This window comes from Panthera leo, chromosome B1 (genome assembly GCF_018350215.1).
Source record: "Panthera leo isolate Ple1 chromosome B1, P.leo_Ple1_pat1.1, whole genome shotgun sequence".
Classification (NCBI taxonomy): Eukaryota; Metazoa; Chordata; class Mammalia; order Carnivora; family Felidae; genus Panthera; species Panthera leo.
Window position 1 is genome coordinate 15,076,674 of NC_056682.1, and position 12,402 is coordinate 15,089,075.

General features: G+C 52.8%; 1 protein-coding gene and 1 long non-coding RNA gene across 2 annotated transcripts in view; one reads left to right on the forward strand and one right to left on the reverse strand.

Moving 5' to 3' along the window:
• ENPP6 (ectonucleotide pyrophosphatase/phosphodiesterase 6) overlaps positions 1–12,402 on the reverse strand; it is a 117,379-nt gene that overhangs the window by 16,604 nt on the left and 88,373 nt on the right. The window contains exons 4-6 of the mRNA XM_042934268.1: positions 5,888–6,029; positions 4,782–4,961; positions 1,679–1,816 (exon numbers count right to left, since the gene is read on the reverse strand). Coding sequence (XP_042790202.1) covers positions 1,679–1,816; positions 4,782–4,961; positions 5,888–6,029 — 460 coding nt within the window. The remainder of the gene's footprint in view (positions 1–1,678; positions 1,817–4,781; positions 4,962–5,887; positions 6,030–12,402) is intronic.
• Positions 11,023–12,135, forward strand: LOC122217371. The gene is made up of 2 exons (XR_006201437.1): positions 11,023–11,746; positions 11,931–12,135. It is a non-coding gene; the product is annotated as an uncharacterized LOC122217371 (long non-coding RNA).

The following is a 12,402-nucleotide window of genomic DNA, read 5'->3' on the forward strand; positions in this document are numbered from 1 at the left end:
CCACGATGCGCACCTTCTAGAAAGCACTTACAGCTAGAGCAGCTTCACTGTTGCCCATCCTACCCTACTGGAGGGGCTCAGGGCCTCCCCCATTGGAACTGAGATGGTACCTCGGCAGTTGGGCAGTGTCTCCGGCTTCCCCACTCTTCCCACTAAGACTGTCTTCCCGTAAATTACTCCAGATCACCTCGGTAATCCCTCCCTACCATGAGCCAGCTTCTCAGTGCCCTTGCCTTCAGCTAACTATGAGAAGGTAAACAACAGATGCAAATAATCATGCAAAGACACGTGTGACAGATAACCAGATGGACCGTCGTCATCTCTTTGTTTGAGAAACTCAGCAATTCCACCAGAATTTCCTAAATTGAGAGAGTTTCAAACTGTAAGCTCTTGTGAGTGGCTTGCCAAGTTGGCTTTACGGAATAAAGTCGTGCAGGCACCCACCCAGCTGACCCAATTGGCTGCATGTGTGTTCAATGCAAAGCTGCGAGAAAATCATTACAAATGAAAATGCCAGGAGCCTAGAAGAATCGCGCTCCAGGTAAATGTCAAACGGCGTGATAAAGTGAAGAAAGAAGCATTTTGGTTCCCAGAGGAGGGGAGCAGGAGGAGGTAGAGGGACCTTGTTGGAAACTTCTACAATCACATGGTGTGGAAGCCAAAGTGTGATTAGACAGCCCAGCTTGGCCTCGGGACCGTGCAGACTGACATCTCTAACTGGGTCTGTTTTGTTTCCTCGGTGACCAGATGCTTCTCTCTGAGAGCACACAGGAATGACTCAGTCCTCCTGAGTCACCGATTTTCATGCCAGGGAACCCCCATTTTCCCACACCTAGGTCCCTAGACCTCCACCCATTTGCCTGACCGGTGTTTCTGCTGATCACCGCCTGCCCTCTCTCCGGCAGATAACTCTAGTCGTGCGTCCTCATACTTCCCTGATGTCGACCAACGGCTCCCATGTGCCAACACCTGCCATTCTCTTTTGCCCTGCAGTCTGGGCTGTCTGCCAGCCATCCTCAAACTCAATGTCTGTGGTAACCCACGCACACCCTCTTCACGAACCGATTCTAGACACGTCTTGACCTTGGTTTCCCTGAAGGCCAGAGCCTTCCCACACTGGCCCGAGATCAGAAGCTGATCCCAGAGCCTGGAGAGCTTGCAGTCCAGGCCAGCGAGCAGGAACTGCTGACGTCATTCGTGCACGAGGCAATCAGAGTTTGGACCCCAAAGGCAAGGTCAGCTCCTCGGTAAAATCAAGTGGGCCAACTGGGGACCTGGATCTGTGGAGTTTTGTTTGCCGAACATTTCCCTTCAAGGAGAAAGCAAAGCTGAGCCCCTCCTTGGTCTTCATCGCCCTAAAGCGATTGCTTTGGTTCACGGTAATCGTTCTGCTTTAAACCGAATAGGTTACAGTGCAAGCCTGGGTAATTGAGTTAAGGCTAGTTTGTTAAAATATAGCAAGTCTGGAGCCAGGAAGTCTAAATGTGCCTCTGGGGCCAAGTCTACGGTTTGTGTCCACAAAGTCACCTGACCAAGACTTTGGAGTCTCTAAAGTAATGCCATGAAGGACACTTAAGTGAAAACAAAACATTTTAAGTGCAAAAGCTGAGTAATTATTTACCGTCAGCTGTTTGATAGAATTTGTCTAGTGAACATAGTGCCATAATTTTATAATTACCTCAGTTATGAACCACCCTTCATCAGCCACTAAGGTCAAAGGAGAGACGAATTTCCCTTTCTTGTAATAGAACCTGCTGGGTATGGCTTCTTTCTCGTAGACGGTCATGTGTTCCACTGCTCTCAGCTTGTTATATACCTGCAAAGATAACAAGAATGGCCAGTTTTGCATTCTCTCTCTTAACTCCATGTGAGTATTTACTGGACCTGGGGGAGAGGGAGAACTTTATAGACCGGAGAAAGAAACTACCAAAACACCTGACAGGTCTGACTGCATAAAAATGAGAAACTTCTGTCCGTCTCAGAAAACAAGGTGACTTTATTTAGTAAGGCTGAAGATCACATACCCCCGACCTGCCAAGTTAGCTCTAGAGATCTAGTGACAACGCTTCATAATTGTGCACCTGTAGACAGGAAGAGGGATTTATGCTGCAGACTGGAACGGCCCAAATGCCCAGCGGCAGCAGAAGGGAGAAAATGAATGGAGGTGGGGGTCTGCAGTGGAATACTATACAGCAACGAAGATGGATGGATTGTAGCTACATAGAACACCTGGAGACGTCTCGGGGATCTCGGTTTGAGAAAAGAAAGCAAGCTGCAGACGAATACAGACAGGACTGTTATTATTACCTGAGCTCCGAATAACTATAAAACTAAAGACATCTATGGTAAAACCATAAAGAGAATTAAGGAAATGATACCTTATAATTTAAGAGAGTAGTTTCCTCCGAGGGGGCAAAAAAAGGGTGATGGGGTTTGGGAAGACATACAGGAGATACCATGAGCAGTGGTCATGTGAACATAAGATGCCCCTTTATACTTTGATATTTTACAATAATTTTATAATAATTTGTCTACTCAATAGTTAATACACAAATTACAAAACTTGTGTATGTCCAAAACTCTATAGTAAAATTAAAAGGCAAGTGAGGAGTTGGTCTGCTTGATGTTAAATACCACTAAGATCAAAGAAAGAGGATTTGTTCTTTGACTTGACCTAGAGCACGTCTTACCTCCACCTGAATCTTGAAAGTTCTAGTGATTGTCTGCCATTCACTACGCTACTCATTTCATGATGAGGGTGTAAACTCTGTACTTATTTCCAATATTTAGCAGCAGCTGAAACGCTTATGGCCAACATCCAAATCAACTGGTTGAGCCGGACTTGTTGGCCCTTTGCCAAGTCGGGCATATATTCCTGGGCAGAACTGAACATAGAATTGAGTTTAGCAACGCAAATCTGGAGTATAATTAGCCTTCAGGCTATTTAGCAGAGGGTTTCTGATGACCCCACTTGACTTCCTACGGGAGAAAAGCCACGGTTCTTAAGGAAAGCGGATGCGTTTGCACACAGATTTGGGATAAGCGAAAAATCTGATGACATACAGCAGAACTCGCAAACTGTTGTGTCCGTCACGTGACAAGCCGTCACCCAAACACAGCCCCCACTCGCAAACGACCCACCAACTGCTTCAGGCGGCTCGCACCGCCTGGCTCGAACGCCGCGCTGGAAGAAGCTGTTCCCGGCCCGCAAGCTGCCGGCGCGCAAGCGTTCTGGGGGCGGCGCGTCCCTGGGCGCCAGATGGGAGCTACGGATGCTCTTCCTTGCCAAGAAAGCAGAACTTCCTCGCAAGAAGCCGTTTACTGTGGGACCTGCCAGTGTGTGGAGCACGCGTCACAGCTTCAGACCGAGGGAGCTCGTGCGGACACGGCAAACCGGCTCGGCACCTCCGCCCCCTGCGCACGGAACTTGACAAAACGGGGCGTCCACCTAGGAAACGGGACAAGGCTGGAGGGGGGGGTGGCGTTGTTGGGGACGGTGTTGGCAACCTCCAGACAGACAGATCGTGGGCGTGTATGTGGCAGGGGGCCACGGGGCCCAGCGGAGAGACCCCGGCCCGCTGTGCGAAGTGCTCCATCGATACCGACAACCGTCCATCGCCGAGTAGGTCCCTGCCGTGGGCGGAGGCACCGGGCCACCCAATGCCTGTTCTGGCACCTCCACCGGCAGCGGCCCCAGCCTCCCCGGAGGAGGAGATCCGCTGCCGGGTCCAGAGCAGGAAGTTCTCCCTGGGAGCAGGCAGAAGCCCCAACGCGTACACATAAGGGGACTAGGGCGACGTGGGGCGAAGCGGTCGGCCAACGGTTCCGCTTGCTCCTCACTTTCTCGTCGTGATTTAGCAAGAACTGCCAGATAATGACTGCGGAGCAGGGTAAGGAGAGGTCCAGTCCTCTCTGGGTGCTGAGCTCCTGGAGGGCGGTGCCTGTGGGGAGCACGCTGTGGGGCCTCAACACGCCCCCCTGAGAACGACCCCTCGCGATGGTGATCGCCGTAACAAGGGACATGTACGTCGTCCCTGGGGTGGGTGCAGCCTGCTTCCGTGTGTTTCGCAGCAGCCCGGGAGGCGGCTGTGACGACACCACCATGGGCCCGGGCACAGAGGCAGCAGCGGGGCCAGGTCAGGGGGGCCGCGGGACAGCAGTCCGCGCCAGGGCTGGGATTTGCACCCAAGCGGTGTGGCTCCTTGGATAAGGAGCTGACCCGTGGCACACAGGGCCTAGGCCTCTGCTCAGTCATCACATCCTTATGTCCACGTCCCTGGTGAAAACAGATCAGACTGGCAGCTTTGTTCCAGAGAAAGAGCGTTCTCTGCACGCATCCGCTGTCCCCCAGGGTGGCCTGGGAAGTGCTGCGTCTTGGCCGGTCATAAAACAGCCCCGGCGGAGGGCGGAGGGCTTAACGCGCTAAGCACTGCACACCCCCCTCGCCTCCTTGAATTTCCACCGACGTGGCGTGCGGCACGTGCCATCGTGCCCGCTTCAGAGAAGGCAGACGCAGGAGGGCGAGCCACTGGGCAGAGGTCAAGTGAGTGGCACGGCCACCGGAGGCCCAGCTCCTGGCTCGGCTCTACCTCAGCACGAGGGCCACGGGGCGAAGGTGGGGCCCAGAGCGACGGTGAAGAAGGGCGTGGAGCTCTCCCTTCCCCTCGTGGGACCCGCCCGTCCTTCCGCCCACGGCCCCCCCCCCCGCCCCCTTCCCCCCCTCCCCCCCTCCCCCCCTCCCCCGCCCCCCCGCCTTCCGCCCACGGCCGGCGCTTCCTTGCCTCGGAGTGCTTCCCGGGGGCTGGCCAGAGGCTCACGACGGGCCCTCGGTCCTTCACTCGCTGCAGGTCGCTCAGGCTCACGTACTTGTCCAGCTCGATCACTCTGTCCATCCAGAAAATGTCAGTCATCCCGTGGTCCGAGAAGATGATAACGTCCAGGTTGTCCCGCAGCTCCAGCTCCTGTGGGCGGACAAAGGCCGTCAGGACAGCGGCCTCGGCCCACGGAAAGGCCGAGGACGCTCTCACTCCGGAAATCGTGTAAAGAAGTGGGATTTTTAAAGTTTATTTATTTATTGGGGGGGGGGGGGAGAGGGCGGGAGAGAGAATCCCAAGCACAGAGCCTGACACGGGGTTTCGATCCCATGAGCCCATGAACTTGAGATCCAGACCTGATACGAGATCAAGAGTCAGATGCTTAACCGACTGAGCCACCCAGGCCGCCCCTAAAGAAGTGTTCTAAACTGTAAGTTACAGGGGAAAGGAGAGGTCCTCAGTTGTAAACTGAATCGTGTGCTTGTCTGCCCTGATGAGGGCAGTTCAGAATCACCACAGAAGCACTTTGAGGAGGGGGACTGTGAGAGCACGCTCCCCACTCCTACTGGGCTTTTGCCTCTCCAGGTACCCTTTCTGTTTTCATTTCCTTTTGGCTCTTTCAACAAGCTTGTGTGGTACTGTGGGGACTGTCACTTACCCATTTTTACAAATGTGGAAAATAAAGCTCAGAAGGTTTTAACAAATAATACCTTGCTTAAAGTCATCCAGCAAGGGGGTGGCAGAATCAGGCACAGAACCCAGGTCTGTTTTCCATGCCCACTTGAACCCGGTTACCAGGCCTGTTAGGTCTGATAAAGGACTGGGCCATCTCGCCAGCTCCAGGTAATAATGCAAATCTGGTCGTTCCAGTCCTGCGGGCCTGGCGGCGAAACAAGGGATCTCTTGGTGTCTGAAGAGGGGTCGTGTGAAGAAAAGAGACGCGTCTCAGCCTTGTGCCGGCCTCGCCAGCTAACAACAGTAAGAAGGAAGATGCTGAGGGCTATGACAGCCAAGCAAACAGAAAGAAAGTGACGAGAGGGAAGACCGGCCTAGTGGGCCCGGTTCGGGCTTACCTGGATCCACTTGGTCATGTGCCTCAGGATGCTGTCTACGGCCTTCAGGGCATCTTTCCTCTGCGGTGAGGAGGGGCCGTAGTGGTGGCCTTCCACATCGATGCGCTCATAATAGATGGCTGCCAGGTCGGCCCGGCCACTCCTGGAGGGAGCAGGGGGAGAGAGGTGAAGTCAAGGGGGACGCCCACCAGCTTCCTCCCCCTTCGCCCAGCAGCGGCGACACTGGTGTATCCCCCAAACCCTGACCTGTGGGCCCGGCAAAGCCGACACCTTAGAATGAACGAGGTGATCTCCAAGGGAGAGACACAGTTACTGCATCGAGACATGCCATGGGGCGCCTGGGTGGCTCAGTCGGTTAAGTGTCCGACTTCAGCTCAGGTCATGATCTCACGGTTTGTGCGTTCGAGCCCCGCGTCGGGCTCTGTGCTGACAGCTCGGAGCCTGGAGCCCGCTTCGGATTCTGTCTCCTTCTGTCTCTGCCCCTCCCCCATTCGTGCTCTCTCTCTGCCTCTCAAAAATGAATAAACGTTAAAAAACAAAACAAAACACACAGGCCAGTCCTGAGCACCTCAGCGCAACAGTCAGAGAGCACGTCTGTGGGTTGTCTCCCCTCCGGGCTGCTGTGGCATTGCTCACCACGCCCCAGGAGCTGGAAGGTGTGGTAACAGGAAGGGGACAGTTCTCATAGCTCCGCCCCACCACCTGCTGCCATTGGAAGATCAGAACAACTAGAGGCAATCATTTAAACAATGACTGTTCCTTCCAGGGGAGCCTGGGTGTTCAACTCTCAGCTCAGGTCCTGATCTCAGCCCCGCATGGGGCTCTGTCTGAGTGTGGAGCCTGCTTAGGATTCTTTCTCTCCCTCTCTCTCTGCCTCCCACCCCCCAGCTCACGTGCGCGCGCTCTCTCTCTCTCTCAAAACAAACATTTAAAAATAAATAAATAAATAAATAAATAAATAAATAAATAAATAATGACTGTTCGATTATTGCTAGACTTTAGGGAAATGTCTGCATATAACACCAGACTGTGTGTTTAACTGACTGGCAAGAATAAGAACAAGGTTTATAGGGCAACCCTGTGGGATGCAAACAGGTTAGTGTTCAGGGCCTGACATCGGTAGCCACTTACCCTGTAGGGACATTTACCCTATGAAGGGTCAGCTCCAGTGTGGATATAGAGTGAATTCTAACAGTGACCACACTTGTGTGGGTCCCAGGAAGATGCTGGTTCTGGAAAAACCGTCTTGGCCAGAGTGCTGATAATAGTAATAACGACAGAGTACCAATTATCCGAGCCCTTGATGCTGGGCTAAGAATGACCAGGAACTAGTGATCCAAATTGGAGTTGGAGGCCTATGGAGTCAGGGAGGAGAGAAAATGCCAGGGAATGCACTCCCTCCTCCACCCAGTGCCTTCTGCCACCTCTCCCTCCCCAGCTCGGGCTTTGCCTACAAGTGCCCCGAAGCAGCTGAACAGAACAACAATCTTCGTTGCCAATGATGATGATGATGGTGGTGGCGGTGGGCGGTAATCGAAACTGGCAAAAGTGGAAGCAAATGCGAAAGAAATTAAAGCGAATTCTTTTCCTTAGACCTTACAGGGGCTGATAATACTCTTGGTGGGTTGCCTTGTGTCTGTTGAAAAAACCGTACTTTAAATGCACCCGCACAAATGAGCTGGCACGGTGCCTCCTGATGTGGCTGCCCCAACACTTGGAAACATGAGCGGGAGAAGGTGTGTCCTCAGAGCCAGCCGTGTCGCGGGTCTTGCAATCCACGGAGGAGGGAAAATCCCGTCGGAAGTTGGAGAGCATGGTCTGCACCACCGGAGTTACACGGCTTCTGCCCACCTGCCAGGCCTCGGACGAGATGTCGTCCCTTCCGGGAAGCTGGCTCCGATGCCCCAGGCTCAGCTGGGCGGCCCTCCAGGTGCTCCCGTAGCGCTCCGGGCTCATCTCCTGGGGAGGCTGTTCCATGCTGTGCTATATGTCGATGTTCCTTCTCCCTTTCTGAGCTGTGAAGTTCTTTCAGGGGGGTGGCCAGTCATCCCGCCCCGTGGCTCAGTTCTAGCCTACTGTCTCTGGCATTCAGGAGGCGCTCTGTAACTGCCAGCTGGATGTCTACGAACAGTAGGTGCTCAAGAAATGGCAGTTGCTCTGCGGCACTACGTTCAAGGCTTTTCCTGCATTGTGTTAGTTAACCCTCACAGCAACCCTTCGGAGAGGAATACGCCGAACAGAGGGCTCCATACAGTCGCCTGCATCACACAGCCAGTGGAAGACGGGGCCAGGACTCGAACCCACACCGGGCTGACTCCAAGACCCTGACCACAACCACCGAGGACTCTGGAAGACTTCGACAGCCTGTGCCAATGGGGCAGAGTGCTGCTCAGACTTCTTGTGGAAATGGTCCTTATTCTCGTGTAAGAATCTCGCCAACCCCAGGACAGCCGAGTGTGAGGCAGCACTGTGAAACCGAGTCCCTTCTTGAGCTACGGCCCTGCGCGCCTGTGGGTTGGTGTGCCCCTGAATTCTGTGCAGAACGTCCCTACAGAAAAGTCTTTGCACATTTTGCAGATGAGGAGATAGGCCAGGAAGGATTCTAGAACTTACTCAAGGCCTCACAGAGACATAGCTAGTAATGGAAATGTGAGCCTTCCGCCTCCAAGGACAGAACATTCTACCAGCCTGGCCTTTTGGAAGTCTGCATCTCCTCCGTTCGCCGCCCTGGGGGGCAGTTTTCAGAGGATGCTCTGCCTGGCGTCTTCCTTCATTATGGTCATACTTGCCAAGAGGGCACACTCTTTAATGATGCCGTCCCGGGCTACTACGTGCCCTCAGGAGCATTTCATTTATGATTTTGAGGGCAAATTGGTTTCAAGTTAAGCGAAATTGTTAGTTAAGTGTTGTTTTCTCTTTTTAGAACAAAGCAAACTGGACCTTCTTTAACAAATACCATTACCATGCTCCTCCACAATGGGGATTGGGTTAGGTGTTTTTCACAAGTGATATTATCATTATTCAGACTCGCTAATGTGTGAACGACTAATCCATCTATAGACAGCAGAGAACAGAAACTCACTTCGGGGGCGCCTAGGTGGCTCAATAACTTAAACGTCTGACCTCGGCTCAGGTCATGATCTAGTGGTTCGTGGGTTCAAGCCCTGCGTCGGGCTCTGTGCTGACTGCTCAGAGCCTGGAACCTGTTTCAGATTCTGTGTCCCTCTCTCTCTGCCCCTCCCCGGCTTGTGCTTTGTCTCTCTCTCTCTCTCAAAAGTAAGTAAACATTAAAAAAAAAAAAAACATTTTTTTTAAAGTCACTTCAGGGTCCCATAAGTGTGTGGGCAGTGGGTGTAAGTTCTCACTAGGTAATGGCATTTTCATACACATCCCTAAACTTGTTTGAGGCCTGTGTTCGTTATACTGATGAAATAATGAACAGAATGGAAACTTCCATAAAGTCATTCCCTCAGCTGAGCCTCAGCCTTTAGCTGCTTTATGCTCTTGCATCTGTAGCTTCCCAAATGTGCAGATTCATGCCGTATATCCTGTGTTCAAGTGGACACACTTCCAAGGTGTGGCTTGCGTGGTGGGGGAAATTTCACAAACAAGGTTGACCGTTGCATTAAAGTTCAACGGAATGCTTTTAGGTCACTGCATTTTGGATCTCTCCCTTAATACCGCAGCTACTTGGCTTGTTTCTTTCAGGCTTTTCACCGGATTCACAAATCAGTATGTGACCAGAAAGCCGGTAAGTATCACAGATTTAGCTGATGGCTTTGTGTCAGGGAGCTGTCAACCCCAGGTGCCAGGAACACCGGATTTGGGATGCTGGCAATTCAGGGATTATAAATGTGCCTTTGGGAAAGATTTCTAGGTTGGAGTTTCATCAATTCATTAGGGTCCTGGGTCTTCAAGGGCTGAGAGCTCTCGCCTGTTTGGAGTTTAGCGGACAAATTCTTGGTCGCCAGCTGTTTTCCACATGGATCTGGTCTCCATCACAGGTCGGCTCATTTGTAACGGAGCAGTTGGGTGAGGAGTGATGGTTGGAAATGCCTGCAGACCTGTTGTTGGCCATTTATAATTTACAGCTCAGGGGTCCAGGAACGGAGCCAAAAGGACATGTGGCTGTCAGCCCAGTACTTGAGAACTGCAAGGGGCTCCCAGCCTTGGAGTTTCAGGGACACTCAGATCCCCTATCATCTCAGGATGCTGTCCAGATCTCTCCTCCGTGTAAAAGTTCATAATCTCACATCCATTTTCCTTACTGAAGTGAGTTGGAAAGAGAAGAATCAGGGAGACAGAAACAGGGGTGGGGGGGGGGGGGCAATTCAAAGGAATGGTTGGAGTTATCAACAGTTAAGAAAAATGATCCAAAACTTAGAAATTAGGCCCCCCAAGCCAGCTACCTGTCTTTCCTGTGTCCTACAAGAATGGGGTCTAGTAAACTTGCTTACAGGTCACCAGACTTTATGACCAACTAGAGCCCGGACTGTGTAAACTTAGCTGTTAACCTGTAGGAAAGCAGCAAGATGAAGGTTCCATTTGCCTGATGGAGAAAACAGTCCCAAAGATCATGGTTGGACTGTCCTCTAAGTTATTAAGCATTTCTGCATCTAACGATAATCACATCCCATCACCCTCCATCATTCATTTTCTTCGAGTGTGTGCGTTTCTCATATTCTGCAGTTAACCAGCCCTGTCATCTCCTGATTCCCTCAGCAATAAAGTAATTTGAACTCTGGCATAATTCTCGCATTCGTATGTACTGAGCACATGACAGAGGCTTAGGTTTGAAAATTATACTTTGATAGGGAATTGGAATTAGACAAATCTAGGTTCAAAGATGTGAACCTCGCTAACCTGGAGGTCTCAGAAGAAAAGCAAAAGCATCTGCAAGCTTCAGTTTGCCATGTGAAAAACCTCCACAAAGGGCTGCACCGAGTTTTAAATGAGCTGAGGTTTGTAAAGTGCTTGACGCCTGGCCAAAGGGAGAGAAATGCCTCTCTTCCTTCCAGATGCCCCCGGATGGCTTTTCCCTGTGTGCTGAGCCCCTTCCCTCAGAGTCCACGAGGAGGAGGGCCGAAGGCCGGGACATTTGGACCAGCCGCCTGGTGGCCTGTGGAAAGAACATCTGGTCATCCGTCCGCTCCTTTCTAGGCACCAGCAGGCACTGAGGTCCCGGGATCCCAAAAGGATTCCCTTGGAGCTGTCTTGCACAGCCTGGAGCTTGACAACGGACGGCAGCCGCGTGCACCGCTCCCACGGCCCGGTTGTCGCTTGACCAGCCCTTCGGAGAGGCCGCATCAGGCAGTCTGCCGGGACCAGCCCGGGAGCCGTCAAGGCCGCCTCCGGCTGCCAGGGCTCACACGGTGCTGCCCTGCCCCCTGCCCCCTGGACGAGCTCTTCACGACCCTCTTTTCTGTCCGCGGGAGCGTGCCTGTGCCGCCATGAGAGCTTCCGCCATGGATTCAGTGATGCGGTCACAAACCGCTTCCTGTGGTGGCTGCAGGGCAGGGGTGCGGCCTCGCAGGCCCCAGGTGCGGTGCGTGGTGCAGCAGTCCCTCGTGATGGGGGCTGCGTGCTGCTGAACGTGTCACATGGCGAACAGAAGGCCGAGGCCGCCATCCCGCCTCAGGCCTTCGTGAGCCCCAGGCCCGGCGCAGCCACGCAGGGGTGGCTTGCAAGGGGACCACCCCCTACATCCTCTCCATCTGATGCGGTTTCAGTGCACCTTGCAGGTAAGGGTGTAGACCAGGAGGACAGCTGTGAAGTCGACTCCGAAGCGTTCAGGCACTTCTCATCAAGAACTGGGCTGGGGCTCCACCACCTGCTAGCTGTGTGCGACCCCGGGGCGAGGTGCGTAACTCTGGGAGAGTCACTGGCCTCCTCTTAAGGGGGGGGGGCGGGGGGAGAACGACATCTACGTAACACAGTAGAGGTGGCAAAATGGGCCGATGGCAATGAGCCCTTTGACACAGTGCTAGCAGTTGGCTGTTGAGGACAAATAATCCTCTTCTTCTCTTTTCCTCCACACTGGAAGTTCTCCAGGTGCTAAGGTGGCGTCTCCCACGGATACGACTTGGATCCCTAGAGCCTCATGAGCACTGGATGGCAACGCCCAGGTCAAGCACGGAAGTTGGATTAGCCCTTCCTACAGAAACATGCAGCTTCTTGGCTGAGCGGGACCCTTTGCTGAAATGCTGTCCCTGGGTCCATCTTAATTAACCGCCTTCTGTGAAAGCCTATCTATCTTGTATCCCTTTCTTTCTGCTTCTCAGACTAAACAGCAGAGAAGACGAAGGCACTCTACCAGCAGTGCTGATCAGGAGAAACGTGTGTGCCTGTGTTTGCACACTTACGTGTGAGAACTCTAAGTACTCTTCCAATTATAGCTAGGAATTTGAGATAGAACTGAGCAGAAACCAAGAGGTGAGCTAGGGAGCCTAAACCTACTCCTTCCCTGGGGGCTGATGGAAAGGTAAATAATAATACATCTTTGCCTAAACACACAG